The 14,562-nt window shown below is 60.0% G+C and overlaps 1 protein-coding gene across 2 annotated transcripts in view; it reads right to left on the bottom strand.

The window, feature by feature from the left end:
• Nucleotides 1-1,002: 1,002 nt before the first annotated feature.
• TXNRD2 (thioredoxin reductase 2) overlaps nucleotides 1,003-14,562 on the bottom strand; it is a 57,678-nt gene continuing 44,118 nt past the window's right edge. The window contains exons 12-18 of one of the 2 annotated variants that reach the window (XM_087423714.1): nucleotides 9,997-10,133; nucleotides 6,699-6,794; nucleotides 6,313-6,405; nucleotides 4,654-4,725; nucleotides 4,383-4,480; nucleotides 2,347-2,553; nucleotides 1,003-1,276 (exon numbers count right to left, since the gene is read on the bottom strand). In XM_087423714.1, coding sequence (XP_087279840.1) covers nucleotides 2,424-2,553; nucleotides 4,383-4,480; nucleotides 4,654-4,725; nucleotides 6,313-6,405; nucleotides 6,699-6,794; nucleotides 9,997-10,133 — 626 coding nt within the window. In that variant the 3' untranslated portion in view covers nucleotides 1,003-1,276; nucleotides 2,347-2,423. The remainder of the gene's footprint in view (nucleotides 1,277-2,346; nucleotides 2,554-4,382; nucleotides 4,481-4,653; nucleotides 4,726-6,312; nucleotides 6,406-6,698; nucleotides 6,795-9,996; nucleotides 10,134-14,562) is intronic. The other variant, XM_087423715.1, reaches the window with a different exon arrangement.

The raw sequence follows: 14,562 nt of genomic DNA, 5'->3' as shown, positions 1-14,562 counted from the left end.
TGCCGCCCCGGCAGCCGAACCGTGTTAGTGAGCTCTACAGCCCTCGCCCTTTGCCTCTGAGGCAGCGGAACACCTTGTCCCCAGTGCAGAGGGGAGCCCTCTGGCGGGATCCGCGGCCACAGCACGCTGCCAGCCGTGCGTTAAATGGGACACGGCTGATCTCGAGCTGCACTTGTCAAGAGGGCCTGGCCCAGCCCAGCACTTGGTGTCTCAATCAGGCATCTGAGAGCTCCTGCACACGCTTCACACCAAGCCAGAATCTGAGGCTCCGAAGGCCCATTAAGGTACGAAGACATTCCTTTGTTCGCTGACAAGCAGGGTCCCATCCAAGGCTCCTGGGCCAGCAGACTAAGTGATGTTTTCTTAAGGAAGACATGAGATTAACTGCCACTAAAGCCCCAGCACAATGCCGGGCCCTGCCCATCACTGTCAGTACTGTCTCCCTGCTGTGACTGACAGGCACGGCCTGGTGCCTACGGGCTCCCCGGGCCCATCAAGCCCCCATGTGCAGGATTAGCCTGAGCACAGCTGACAAGCCGCCTTGGAGAGCCACAGTGGAAACGTAACGAGGTGCCTCATGTTCAGGGGACAGAAAGCCTCCAACACCCCTGCCAACTCCTGTCGCTGGGCCACACCGATGGCAGGTTGCTCTGGAACAAAGCCAGTGGCTTCCTGCTCCTCCCAAGTGAGAGCCTGCCGGGAGCTGGGGAGCTTGGCTGCCCTTCGTGCTGCAAGACTCAGGGGTTCCTGGGAGGGGTGGGAAGGGTCTGTGGGCCACCCTGCTCCCTGCGCTGGGGAGGAGGGGTCAGGGCCTTTCGAGGTGTGGCTGCTGGGTCACGGCGCAGGCTGACCCGGGTTCCCATGGCAGCAGGACTTGAAAGCAGTTCCCAAATGATGGAGGCAGGGTCACAGGGGTGGAGAGTGACAGGCCAGGTGGCCAGGCTCCACCCCCGCCCAAGCCATCCTAGGGGGCCCATCGGGGACACCACAGGCCAGGCACGCTTCAGGAAGACACCCTCTTTATTTGCACTCCCAAAACGCCAAAGGGGCTCGGACGTGGGCAGCCCACAGGGTGGGTTTCTGCGCAGGTCGTCATCATCTGGCATCGGGGGCCTGGCAGGGCCGGCCCAGGCAGGAGGGGTGAGCGGTGCAGCTGTGGGGGCTGACGGTCCCCGGAGCCATCCCTGCAGGGCACATGGGCAGTCCGTCCAGACAGGCCGACTATCGGGGGCTCTCCAGGCGGTGCGAGGCTTGCCCAGGCTCAACCTCCAGTGTCCTGCCAAGGATGGGGGTCAGCAAGGGGTGGCCATGTCTCCTGTGCCCACACATGGGGACCCTCTCGGGACAGGTGAGAAACGAGCCCCAAAGAGAGCCCTGGCCCCCCCAGTGGACATGTCACAGGGAGCACTACACTGTTAAAAATGTTTTGAAATAATAAAAGTTTATGGAAGGCTCTTAACAAAACAGCTCTGTTAGGTGCAAAATTCTGATAAGAGTTTCCTCAGGATGCCCTCTGTCTGGCTGGGGGGCTGTGGTAGAGCAGGTGCCCAGAGCGCACAGGAGAGGCCCCGAGCCTGGGCCCCTCAGCAGCCTCTTGGCCCCTCACGCCTGCCCGAGGGGCACTCACTGCTCTGTTCACAGTCCACCTTGGCCCTCAGGACCCCAGCCTCGGGAGGGGCTGACAGCCACAAGGGACACCCCAGGCCGGGCACTGAGGCTTGGAGGATGCTCTCAGACTGACAGATGAAAGGGCCCTGACCACATGCATCCCTTTGGCAGGGGTCAGGGATGTACTTGCAAATTTTTTCTCCTCAGAAAAGGGTCAGGGTGAACAATACACCCGGAGGCTTCCGGCCGCCTTGCCCAGCCTGGCTTTGCAAAGCTCTAACAGAACCAGATTGCTGGCGGCGGACGTGCACAAGGCAGCATCTCCACCTTCTGCGCGAGCGAGAAACGAGCCAGCGCTGCTCTGCGTGGAGCAAGGTGGGAGAGGAGGCCCGCTCCTCCTGCCCTGCAGCCCACTGCGCTCAGCCCAGGAGGCTTTCTACAGCCAGCAACCCACCCGGGACAGGCCACCGCGGGTGTGAGCCTGGCTTCAAGACACTTCCTGTGTGTGGGGAGCAGGGCAGCCAGGCCAGGGTCTGGGGATGCCCTATAGAGGGTGGGCCCTCAGCAGCCTCCCTTCCCAGCCCTGTTTCTTTGGCCGCTGTGGCCTGGGCACCAGGCGCACCCGTCTGAGGTGGCACGGCGGGTGCAGCCTCCCACGCACCGGGAGAGAGCAGTTCACAGTGGCGCCCTACTCCCCTCCCATCACTGCTCCGTCCTTAAAGCCCACCCCACACGTACCTGGATCCAAGCCTCCGAAGAGCTTGGCTGTGGGGCGGCAGGAGTGCCATGCGCCCTGGGCCTGCAGGGATGGCAGCTTACCCTCAGCAGCCTGTCACCGTGGGGTCCAGGCCTGAGCGCTTGGAGATGCGCAGCTTGGCCACCTCCTCGGCACAGGTCGGGTGGATGCCCACTGTCCGCATCACCTGCGCATAGGAGACCCCACACCTGCACGTGGCGGGGGCGGATTCAGGTGGTGAGTCAGCTCGGGGAGAAGTGTTCATGTCACCCCGTCCCCGGGAAGCTGGGGCACAGGGGAAGGCCTCAGAAGTCTCGGTGTCCTTGCCATCCCCCAGCCCTGCCCCTACCCTCTCTTCTCCAGCCAGCAGCGAGGAACACCTGCCAACACCGATGCTGAACCTGTCCCATCTCCCTCCAAGCAAATGCCCGGTGCCTCGGCCCACGTCCCCCCTGCCCTCCCTCACCTGCTCCAGCCAGCCTGGCCTCCTGCTGTTCCCAGCCCACCAGGCACAGACCCACCTGGGGACGTGGCTCCAGCCGGTCCTTCTGTGGGGCCCGCTCCCTCTCTCCACCAAGGCAAGGCTCGACTCACCTGCCCCAGCCAGCCCACTTCTTATGACTGCAGCCTGCACCCGCCCAGCCCCCTGCCTGGCCCTGCTCAGCACCCAGCACTTCCCACACGTGCCCCCGCACCCTCAGCAGCAACACCCCCATGCGCCGGTCGCCTCTTTGGAGGCACAGTGCGTGTGGATGACCCGCAGGGCGCTTCTAGTGCTTGCAGACAAGGCTGCAGTAAGCAGCTCCTCTTACATCTGTGCACACGTGTTGGGATATCTATGGGTGAATCCCCGACATGAACAAGGAGCCTGTGCATTCAGACGTGGACAGAGGCCCCCGGCGGGCGGGTCCAGTTCACACTCTCCTCCCAACTGTTTCTGAAACACTCGTCTCCTCACTCCACCAACTAGCTCAAACCTTCAGCGTCTCCACCGTGCAGACACTGGACAATTGTCACCGCTGGACAGAATCAGACCTTTTACCCTCACCAACCAAAAGGGTTTCTTGGTGTTTTAATTACATTTTAAAATTCCGAATGAGGCACAGCAGCTTTCTACTATTTATTTATTTATTTTTTTTCTGTGAATTGCCTATTCATGTTCTCTACCTTTCTATTGGATTCATCCTATAAGTATTACTTTGCCCATGAGGGAGGCTGGAGTGCCCCTGGGGCATCTGGACTAGACCCTTGGCCTTCGCAGCCCCCATCAGCCTTGCTGGGTATCAGCCCTGCTCCTCGAGCGCCCCGCCCACCCCGGTCCTCAGACCTCCCACCTCCACCCACCCCCAAGGCTGGCTCTCGCTCTCGGCCATACCCACACACCCCAAGCACAAGGGTGGGGGGGGGTCCAGGAGGCCCAGGTGCCCTCCTCTACAAGTTCCGCCCCTCCCTGCCCCCTCACCTCCACTTAGCCCCCGGTCCTCCTGCCTCTGAAAGCCCCATGCCCAGCTGCCCTACCTCCTCACTGCCGCAGACAGAGGGGCAGACCAGAGCCTCCGCCAGCAAAGGCTCCAGGCAGGCCCTGGGACCCCCACAATGCACAGCCTGTGCCCCAGACCCAGCTCCGGAAGATGTGCCCGCACGGGGCGGCTCTCCCACACACTCGAACTGGCGACCTGGCTCAGGACTGCCTGTGCGCTCGGCCCGCTGAGCGAGGGCCCCCACCCTGCTCGTTCTGAGTAGAAAAGACCCAAACACTGACCCCGCCAGGGCTGGCTGGGGACACGAGCCTCTCCCCTTGCCCCGGAGAGGCTGGTCACAGACGGACACAGCACGGCCGGTTTAACAGCTTTTGCCTGGAGCAGAAAGCTGCCCCTGGCCCGACTGCACCTGCCATGTCTGAGGAGATGCTCTGCTGAAAACACGCACAGCACCACACAAACACGTCAGCACAGCAGACGTCCACTGCAGTGGCGCCAACACTCAGAGGGACACCAGTCTGAGCATCACATGACGGCCGACGTTCCTCTGGACTTACTTGATCCCCAGAGCAAATCCTTGAGTAACTTCGCCTGCATTGGGGCCGAGGAAGTGCAGGCCCAGCACCAGCTGTGGGGGCTCCCGCAGGCACACCATCTGAAAGCCACATTGTCAGCTGCCAGGCTGGCTGGAGGTGGGACACCAGGGCTGCATGGGCGGCGGGCCTAGGGGCAGGTGTGGCTGTGTGGGGCTCCCCCACCCGCGGCGCCAGCTCTTTCCCTCCTCTCACTTCCTAGCATGCCTTGGCCCAGGCCCGTGAGGACACTCACCTTTATGTAACACTGGGACGCATCCCGTTCAGCTACCATGAACTCCAGTGGTTTATAATATGCGTGATAAACCTGGGTTATAAGAGAGCGATTCCTGGAGTCAGTGGCTGCGGTGAAACAAGACCTATGGGCATTTACAGGCTCGACAGGCTATGTGGGCCCAGGAAGACCCAGAACTGCCCACTTGGCCCACAGGCTGTGGTCTGGGGTGAGGAGGGCTGGCCGTGAAGAGCACCCCTTTCTCCCACACACAGGCAGCCTGCGACTGGAGCCACACTGCAGGATAAATCCTCTCCCACCAAGGCCAGACCACCACGAACCACAGCAGCAGAGCAGGCACCAGATGGGCCAAGCACCGCCCACTACAACCGGTGTAGAGCCCAAAGTTCAGGGCAGGACGCAGGCGCCACCCAGGAGCTCACACCAGGTAGACACTGCAGAGTGGACGGGTCGACTGTGGGCAGTGGAAGGGGTGCCTGGCCTACCCGGCTGGGGCAGGAGCAGGTTGGCCGTTGGCCTCCCTCGGGCACCCTGGCGCCTGCTGGGCCCTCACTTGAGCAAGGAGGAGGGGCAGGCACGAGGTGGCCCCAGCCTACACCGGAGCTGTTGGACAAAGGCTTTCAGCACCCGAGAAGGGCTCGACAGTGTGTTGGGGGCTGCGGCCAAGTAAAAAATGAGCAGGGCCCGCACATGTGCTGCACAGCCATTGTTAATTAATGGAGCTTCAGAGAATATTGTTCTAACTAAGACAGAATAGAAAAGAAAACAAACACAGGGTATTTGGCCATTCAACATCATGAAACATAAAACAACATTATAGAATGCCATGAAAACATGTCCCAGTGTACTTGTGATGAATCAAACAAAAACAGCAAATAAAGTGCCGGGGGGAAGGCCGGCCTGTCAGGCCTGCCTGTTGATGGAGAGGACTGGGGTGCTGGGGCAGGGCAGGCCCTGGAGCCCAGGGACTCATTCCCAAAGGGCACCAGGCCTCGCGGTGGTAGCCGCGCGGGGTCTGGTTGCTCCCGTCCGCGTGCCAGCTGCTGCAGCAGCGAGATGAAGCCACACTGAAGTATCCACAGCCTGGCAGGTTTCAGGGCCTCCCTGCATCTGCCAGGCCCCTGGGACATGCTCTGCGGCCACCCTAGGGCCACAGCTCCCTGCCGAAGCAGATCCAGAAGCAGCTTTGTCTCATGATAACCTCCTTCCTCCAGGGTGAGCGCCCAAGTCTGGGCTGTCAGGGGGCCTGCAAGGACTGGACAATCTCGGATGAGGAGCAGAGGCAGGGCTGGCACGGGGCGGAGGCAAGGTGGGGGTTGTGCCTGCTGGAACTGCTGGTGGGGGTGGAGCAGAGGTTTGAGGGCAGAAGCCTTTCCAGGCCAAAGGAGACACGTGCCGTGGGGGGTGGGCTATACCCCAAAGGCTCCCTCCTTTCTGGGGCTGCTCTCCAACACTCGTCCCACACATCCCTTGCTGCCCGTCACAGCCATCGTTCTGGGCCCCCATGCCCCACCCTGCCAAGCTGCAGGCCCTGGGAAGCAGGGACGCCAACACTCCTGCTGGCCGCTGGGCCTCTGTTGGGAGGGGCCGTCATCGGGGTGTGAGCGCCACACAGGCATCGTGTCCTGGCAGCCCCCTCTCCTCAGCACCTTGACTTACCTCCACGTGTTCCTCTCCGTGGCGCGCCACGGCCTCCTCCTCTGACAGCCCCACACAGCCATATTCCAGAGGGGTGAAGACTGTTGTGGGGACCTGGAAGGCAGGTTCCGAGTCAGGCACACCCCTGGGGACCCAAAATTTAAGATCCCCACTCAGGGATACAGATAGCAGCAACTGCAGGCAGCTCCTCAGAAGGGCTGGCTGGCAGGCCGCGAGATGGCGGGGGGACTTCCTTGCTCCTGGGCCGCACCCACAGAGCTCAGCTTCACACGTGTGCACGCACACACTCACATGCGGGCATACGTGCACCCACCCCCCACGTCCCAGAACGCGCCCCAGCCTTCTCCGGGTGGGACTTGGCCTTCTGAAGAGCAGCGAGCACTCACGTTGTCATAGTCCATCAGGTCTGAGGACTGACCGCACAGCCGCTGGGCCAAGAGCCTCCCCGCCATGATCGCCGGGGGCGTCAGCTCCGGCCGCCCCTGCCGGGGGAAGGAGCACAGGGTTACTCTGGCATGATGTCTGAGGGCCAACACCCATCACCTTCCTAGAGAGGTGTTGCCCTTTCAGAAACCCCCAATGCCATTCGCGGCTGGGCCTCTGCGGTGCTGCAGCGCCAGGCCCTTGGCAGGTTTGCCTGTTCTTGTCTCCGCTTTCCTCCGTCCTGCTCTGGGGGACACCTGTGGTTACGACCCCCTCCCTGGAAGAGAAGGTGATCTGCTAACAAGCCCGGCTTCTCTCTGCACCCCTTCTTTCTGTCGGCGACCTTGGATCGCTGCCCCCAGGACAGAGCTCAAAAGAGATCCTGCTGCCCTTCAACCTGCTCGCATTAACTGGGATTCAGCTAGAATAGGCCCTGGAAGCATCTGTGTGCTCCTGACACGTCACAGCCCATTACAAATCCAAAATCAGAGCGTTCTGTGGAGGGTCCTCTGTCCCAGGGTGTGTCCTGCTCAGGGAGCGGGGGTGGCAGGGCCCCCAGGGTTCCTGCACACGTCAGCCGGCCAAGGACCGGCTGCCAATCACCTGGGCGGCAGCAGGAAATGCAGATGTTGTCTGACATTCCAGAAATGAATAGAGATCCGCAGAGATAAACTCCTGAAAGCAGCCTGTGCATTCCACCGGGCCTGACAGACTGCGGAAACGTCCCTGCGCACAGCACACACCATCTCGCCAAACAATGCCCCTCCCCCACTGGACTCTTCCCTGCACTCGCCGGACCGCTGGGCGTTAACTCTTTGGACTGCTCAGAATGACTTTTCCCAGTGAGCTAATTTACTGTTTTAATAAATCATGTCTCTGTGTGTACTGAACATCTCTGAAGGATTACGGTTTCCACTATGCTGGCCAGAGCCCTGGAGCTGACGGCACTCCAACTCGCCGGCTCCGGGGTGTGCAGGGCTGCAGTGTGCACAGCGCTCTCCCCAGGCGCACGGGTGCCATCTCAGGGCCAGCACACGGGACGCATGAAGAAGGCCGCACCAGGGAAGGCCACGTCCAGACCGTCAGAGATCACACTGAGCAACTGCACTGCCCGCTACATGGGCCGGGTCCACGTGACAGCAGAGGACACGTGAAGGCACTCGCTTTCGTCCATGCCAACTGGCTGACTAGATGGTCAAGACAACTGGTAGGAGGAGTGGCCAGAGTTCTGACCGCATGCCCCAGCAGAGCTGGTCCCGCAGTCTCCCCTGTGCTCTGCGCCCCACACACCATTTCATGAGCCTGGGTCTGGAGGGGGCCTGAGGGGCTCAAATGGCAGCTGCTTGGCTCACATCAGAGCATTGGCCATGGCTGGAGGGTGACCCCTCTGGTACATTGGGGACAACAAGGGCCACGTTGCCCCAGAGGAGGGGTCTGCATGAGGCTGGGCTTCTGGCAGGACAGATCCACGCCAGACAGGCAGGCTGGCCCCTCAGGAACAAAAGGAAGGGCAGCCTGGCATGGCCCCCTGCCCAGGCCTGTCTCCACGTGTGTGCCAAGCTCTCCCGAAGCCCTGGCCCATTGTGAGCATGGGCTGGCAGGTGAGGCAGAGGGAGGGAGGTCCCGCAGCAGTGGTGTTGACGCCACCTGTGGCCTCTCAGATCCGGGACGCCCCACCCAGGGATGTGCTCGCCTTAGACCTCGGCTCCCCTACTCCCAGACATTTCCCAAAGTGGGTTCTGGGATGCGCGCGGGCAGGGCGGCATCTGCACCGTGTGGTGGGCACCAGCGTTCTTGTGGAGCACCCCCGCACCCTCTCCAGCTCATGGTGCCCCTCACCTTCCTCTCAGGTCTCTCCCGACCACCAGCACTAAGCATATTCTGACATCTGAAATAGTTTACTTATTCATTCGTCATCTGTGACCCTTCCAGAATGTCACCTCTATGAGGACTGGGACCTTTGTGTGTTCCTGCAGTGGCCCCAGAACCCAGAAAAGTGGGCGCTCAGCCAACACGTGATAAATGACTGCAAATTACACATCATGGTGGGCTTAACAGCATCCTCCCAAATTCCTGTCTGCCTGGGACCTCAGAAGGTGACCTTATTTGGAAACAAGGATCTCAGCAGATACAATTAAGGTAAGGATTGAGGTGAGGTCCTACTGGCCTAGGGTGGGCCCTAAATCCAATGAGAAGGTCCTGATAAGAGACGGACACCTCTGTGAAGACGGGGCAGACACTGGAAGCCTGGAATGTCTGGGGCCATCGGAAGCTACAAGAGGCAGGAAGGATCCTCCCCAAGAGGCTTCAGAGGGAGCACGGCCCTGTTGACACCTTGATTTCCGACTTCTGGCCTCCAGAATGTGAGAATGAATTCCTATTGTTCTAAGCCACCCAGTGTGTGGTGATTTGTGGTGGCAGCCCAGGAAACTAACACACGTGGATGACAGGGTCAGGTCTCACCCCCAAGAGGCCTGCTGGGGTCTGGGGGGCCTGGTGCCCCTCTCAGGCACCTTTGACCAGGAACCTCCCGAGCCACCTTCCTCAGGATGTGTTACACATGTTCAGGACAGGCCATTTGCTACTGACGCTTCGGGGGCACGGGGGCCCCACAATTGACCAGCTGCAGGTCTTGCTGGGAGCCCGTGAAGAGGGAAGGGGCGATGCCTCCCAAGCCAGGGGGCAGGGCTTCTGCCAGGGCCTCACAAGAGTGGTGCTGCACCCCTTTTCCAGGGTAGGGAGCAGGCAGGCTTGGGGAGTGGGGCTAGCCACACCCCATCAGGCTCCAGCACCCTCATGTCCTGACCCCCATCTGACAGCCAGGTTGGGAGAATACTGACCCGCCCACAGATCAGAGGATAAACTGAGGCAAAGAGGTCAGGCCTGGTACTGCGGGGTCAGGACGGCCCCAAGCCTGTGCGCAGCGGCAGCATTTCTAGGGCTCTGCACGTCCAGCCTACCTGCGGGGAGGTCAAGGCCGGCACTGTGGTGTGGAACAGATGTCTGTCCTCGGAGCTGAGGCACAAGGAGGTTGACAACAGGACTTTGCTGACGTGCACTGAGCCTTTGAACCCTTCCCCACCCTCCCTCCAGAGAGGGGAAGAGCACTTGAGATAGCAGAGGGTGATGCCCAATTCTCCCCAGAACCCCAGGCTAACAGCACTGGGGGTTCGGCCAGGAGCCCCTGGGGGCTGCATATGTCCCAAGGCCTGGCCTGGGTGGAGGCTGGGGTGGGGGCCAGGCAGTGGGCACAGGCCTTACCTCTGCTACGTCTCCGATGGCGTAGATGTTGGGGACAGAGGTGGCTTCCTGGGCGTCAACCAGGATCTTCTGACTGTTGGGGTTGGTATTCACTCCAGCATTCTCCAAATCTAGACTTCTGGTTTCTGGAACTCGACCTGGAGGAAATAAAGAGCAAGGAAGGCTGAGAGGTTTTCTTCAGTGGTTTTGACTGATATTCCTCGGTTTATTTAAAACACTTCTCAGACTGTCCACTTAGAATTGGTAAAACGTCCGGCACAAGGGCCTCACACACACACACACACGACAGCACACACACACCCCCTGTATTTGCACAAAGAATCAATGACAGGATGAGGCAGGACCAGTGCAAACAGTGAGTGGCAGAAAGGGTGGAGACAGGGTGGAGGGGAGAGAGACGGGAACAAGACATCTTTAAACGCATCCTGTGACACAATTTTGGTTTTTAAATCATATACAGAGTTTATGTATTTATAAAAATAAAAATAAATCAAAAAAATCCATATGACCTGTAAACAACCTGAAAGAAAGAGGCCTAATTGTACGGGAAGTTGGTAACAGAGCCCACAGGAAGACAATGCACTCAAGAGACCGTGGGAACCCACAGCTGCACTGCACATCCTCAGAGGATTATATCCTAACAGTGAATGAAGCTGCAGACCCATCTGACGTGCCATTCACAGAAGACACTTAAAACCCCATAATGTTAAATTTGAGCTGGAAATTCATGATTTCTCTTTTTCTGAATAAGTTTTAAATACAGAGTTCCTAGCTCTGACCCCAGAAAAGGTCTAGAAGCAGCAAGGACCCAAGAGAAACACCTGGAAGCCTTGCGGACGAGGCAGAGTGTGATCAAAGGCCACCTCACTGCGGCCACGGACACCGCAACAGGCCATACAGCCTCCAGAGGCGTCACGCCCCAAGGGGAAGACACAGAATACGCACAACCCAGCTACGGCTCCTGTCCAGTGCACGCCTTTCCTGGCGGACGGGTCCCAGTCTCTGTGGAGCCCGCCTGTGGGCCCCACGTGACCTGACAGCCTAGTGAATGCCCATGCGGCCCTTCCTGGGGCGGGGCGCCTTCCCTCCCACTCTCTCTGTGACCCCAGAGCTCCCCAGCCTCCCACATGGCGCTCCTCCTGCAGGCTCATACTGGGGGCTGGACGGCACTTCACGGTGGGCTGACACTTCTATCCTGCCACCAGACTGTTTGCATGGATAGGCTGTGACCTTGGGTCCCCAGAGTCTGGCAGCAGGATGTCCTCCAGGTGCTACAAGGAGGGTGGAGCCGACCCAGAGCAGGCAGCAAGAATGCACGGAATCAGGCCCCGCTCAGGGTCTCAGGGCGGGCCCCACAACCCTCTCTGAGCAGCCAGCACAGGCGCTCAGCCAGCAGGGCTACAGGACCTCAGCTCCTCCTCTCCCACATGCCTGCAGCACCTGCCCAGCAGACAGCCCCAGCTCTGAGACGTCCAGAGCTGAGAGAGGACCTGGTGGAGGGGCAGAGCCGGAACCACACACCACACCTATCCTTGGGTGCAGTCAACTCGGCTAATCTTGCTCTTGGGGTCAAAGGCCAGGAGGGGCGGGGGATGGCGGTCCCCAGGCGTGTGGATACACGCTCCATACGCTTACAGGCCTGGGCCTCATCACAGCTGAGCTGCCAGCAAAGATTCCTTTCTCCCCTTCTCCCTTGATGCAGACGATGTGGCATCACTGAGCCAGGGGGTGGCAAGGGCAGCTCTTCCTGCCTGACCCTCGGAGGGGCTCCCAGAAGCTCAGGGTGATCCACTGATGGCAAAGATGAATGCTTTCCAAGGCAAAGTTCCCACAGCTCCCAGTGGCCCGGACAACGAGAGGCTGGATAGCAGGCGGTGCCAGTCTGAACATCTGGAAGACCAAGCCCCGTGAAAGGGAAACCTTAAGTCTCCAGCTGCTCTCCCAGAGCGGGAAGTCAAAACACAGACAGCCAAGGCACGCTTCTCAAGTTCGTGGGGAGCCTGCTCCAGCCTCTCCACTCTGCTTAGCCACAGGAATCGAGTGCCAGGCTGGTTGGCACTCATCGCTGATCAGACCAGACACGGGCGACACCAGGCCCCAGAGGTCCCTGCCTTCTGATGGCACCAGTGTTAGAGTGTTATGAATGGAGACCCGCGAGCGTGCAGAGTGGGACATACCACCCTGGCGAGTGCCCTGCTCTGGACGAGGTGGCCTGGGGGCCCGGGCCTGACTCGCAGGTGGCGGAATTGGACCTCTGGACGCAGCAGGCACCTGGGAGCCCTTGTGCATCTGGGAAGGACTAGAACGTGCTGTGCCTCAGTGGAACGTGCTGTGCCTCAGTGAGGAAGGATCTGGGCCCTGTGGAAAGAACTGGAGGGTCCTTGCAGGCGGGGGGTTCACAGCTCAGCCCTCTGGCTCCTCCCCAGCATGGCACACAGCAGCTAACCAGGCCCACCGCCTCCTGGTGATCACTCTGGGCGGGGGCTGGAGTGTCCAAGGGCGAAGCTGGCTGCCCACAGACCACTCTGCTGGCTGACACCAGCCCGCTGCACCCGCGCTCTCCCCTGTACTACTGCCTGGCTAGTCACAGGAGGCCAAGAGCCTTCCCTGGTGCACCTCGTGGTAACCATGGTAACTATACACCTTACAGAAGCCAGCCAAACCACATCCGAGGTCCCCCAAAAATAAATGTAAAAGTAGTAACAGAAGACAGTAACATATGCGTGCGGTAGGTGGCCTCCGCAGTCCACGTCAAAGTCAGGATTGTTTAGGACATGCTACATACAAGAACTTGGAGGGTACATGGGAATGTGTGAGTCAGGCCATTGACACAAAGAATAAATGGATGGCTGGATGGCCTGGGCGCGGGGAAGAGGGTAGACAGTGTAGAAAAGAACATGCCTGGCATGTGGTAGGTACTCCATGGATGCTTCTGGAATGAACAGTGAAGGAAGAGAGGACGCACCAAGCAGTTAAAGACAGCCCTCAGAAGGGCAGCCATGAGCACATCGGGTTTGGAAGTTGTGCTGACAGGGCCTGTGTGGGGTGAGGCCTGGGGAGGATGGGAGCCCAGTTCCACCCAGGCGCCCCATACCATGGGGCCATACCCCAGAACTGTGGTGGGCCTGCCAGCCAGGACGCTGGGCCCTGAGCCCCCACCATGGGCCTCCTGCGCAAACAACCCGAGCAGTGGTCATGGAGCAGGGAGGGACATGCCTCAGGACCCTCAGAAGTTCTGTTCCCTCTGCTCAGAGCAGGGTCATGTCTCCCCACAGGTGCCAGGGCCCAGTCAGATGGTGTGGGCCCCAACTCAGCTCAGGCCCGGAGTCCCAGAGGAAGACGGAGAATGGGTGCTGGGGTGGGGACCCAGTGGTCGGCCATGCAGTCAGGGAACACAGACAACAGCCACACAGACAACGTCCAGCCCAGGCCCAGGCCGGACTTAGATAGCACAAAGCAAGACGCAGGTGATCCTACAGAGTCATCCCCCTGACAATTGTCCTCTTGTCTTATGCAAAAATAAAGGTAGCACTCCTCAGGGGATTGGGGGGAAGAGAGGAGCCCCCACTGCACCCCCATCTGCATCACCCTGTGTGTCACGCACAGCACCTTCCCAGGCCCGCCCGCCAGGCTGCCGGCTCCGGCCCCGTGGGATCTCCGTGCCCTGCGGCCTCAGCTCTTCTCACCGGGCACGGGGTCTGCAGAGCCACTGAACAGCTCCCCTGGGGGGGCACTTTTGGAGGCTCCCCCGTCTCTGCTCTCTGGACAGCACCAGGAGGGAGATGGCCGATAGTCCACGTGTCGGTTTAGTTCCCTGCGGCAGGTCCTCCGAGGAGGGCCGGGGCCAGGAGGGCTCCTTCTTAGGCTCCTTCTCTGAAGTAACAGGCGGGGCTCAGCCGTCTCTCCTGTGCCGTTTTAACTTGCACTTCTTTGAGTACTAGCAAAATTAAGTATTTTTTGGCCACACATTTATTAACTATATTTCCTCTTGTGAATTGCCAGTTCCTGCCTTTTCTCATGTATTTATAGACATCTTCATGACTTCCTTGACTTGTAAGAACTTCTCATGCAATACATGTATGACACTGCCACAGTTACCGCAAACGACGAGGGCATTAAAATTCCAGGTGCAAACACGTTCTCGCTTCCTCCTCAGAGGCGACATCCACATAAATGGGCGGAAGGGCCCGCAGCACCTCTGCCCTCGGAGCTGCCTCCCTCACGAGGCCCAGCCTCATTTCTGGCCGGAGTCCCTTTGGGGGACCATCGGCCCTGGTGTCTCTGAAACAGGACAGCCCCTCTCTCCTGGCACCCACCATTCGGGACTCCCCAGGGCCCTGAAGTGCTGGTAGAAGCAGCCTTCCGCCCGAGAGCTCTTTGCGTAGCTGGACCAGGCCAGCCCTCCTCTGATCACACTGGGAGTCGCCCCAGCTGCTGCTGCTGGGTGGGGAGGCGGCCTGACCACCATGCTCATCCAGCCAGCTGGAGAAGGCTGGAGAAGGCTGAAGGCCGAAACCCCCCAGACGGCGGCTGTTGGTCATCACTACCTGCTCTGCTGGGCACAGG

This window comes from Ceratotherium simum, chromosome 35, assembly GCF_057802395.1.
Source record: "Ceratotherium simum simum isolate JZ-2026a chromosome 35, ASM5780239v1, whole genome shotgun sequence".
NCBI lineage: Eukaryota > Metazoa > Chordata > Mammalia > Perissodactyla > Rhinocerotidae > Ceratotherium > Ceratotherium simum.
Note: the sequence above shows the minus strand (reverse complement) of the source record. Positions and strands in the feature narration are given on the sequence as shown.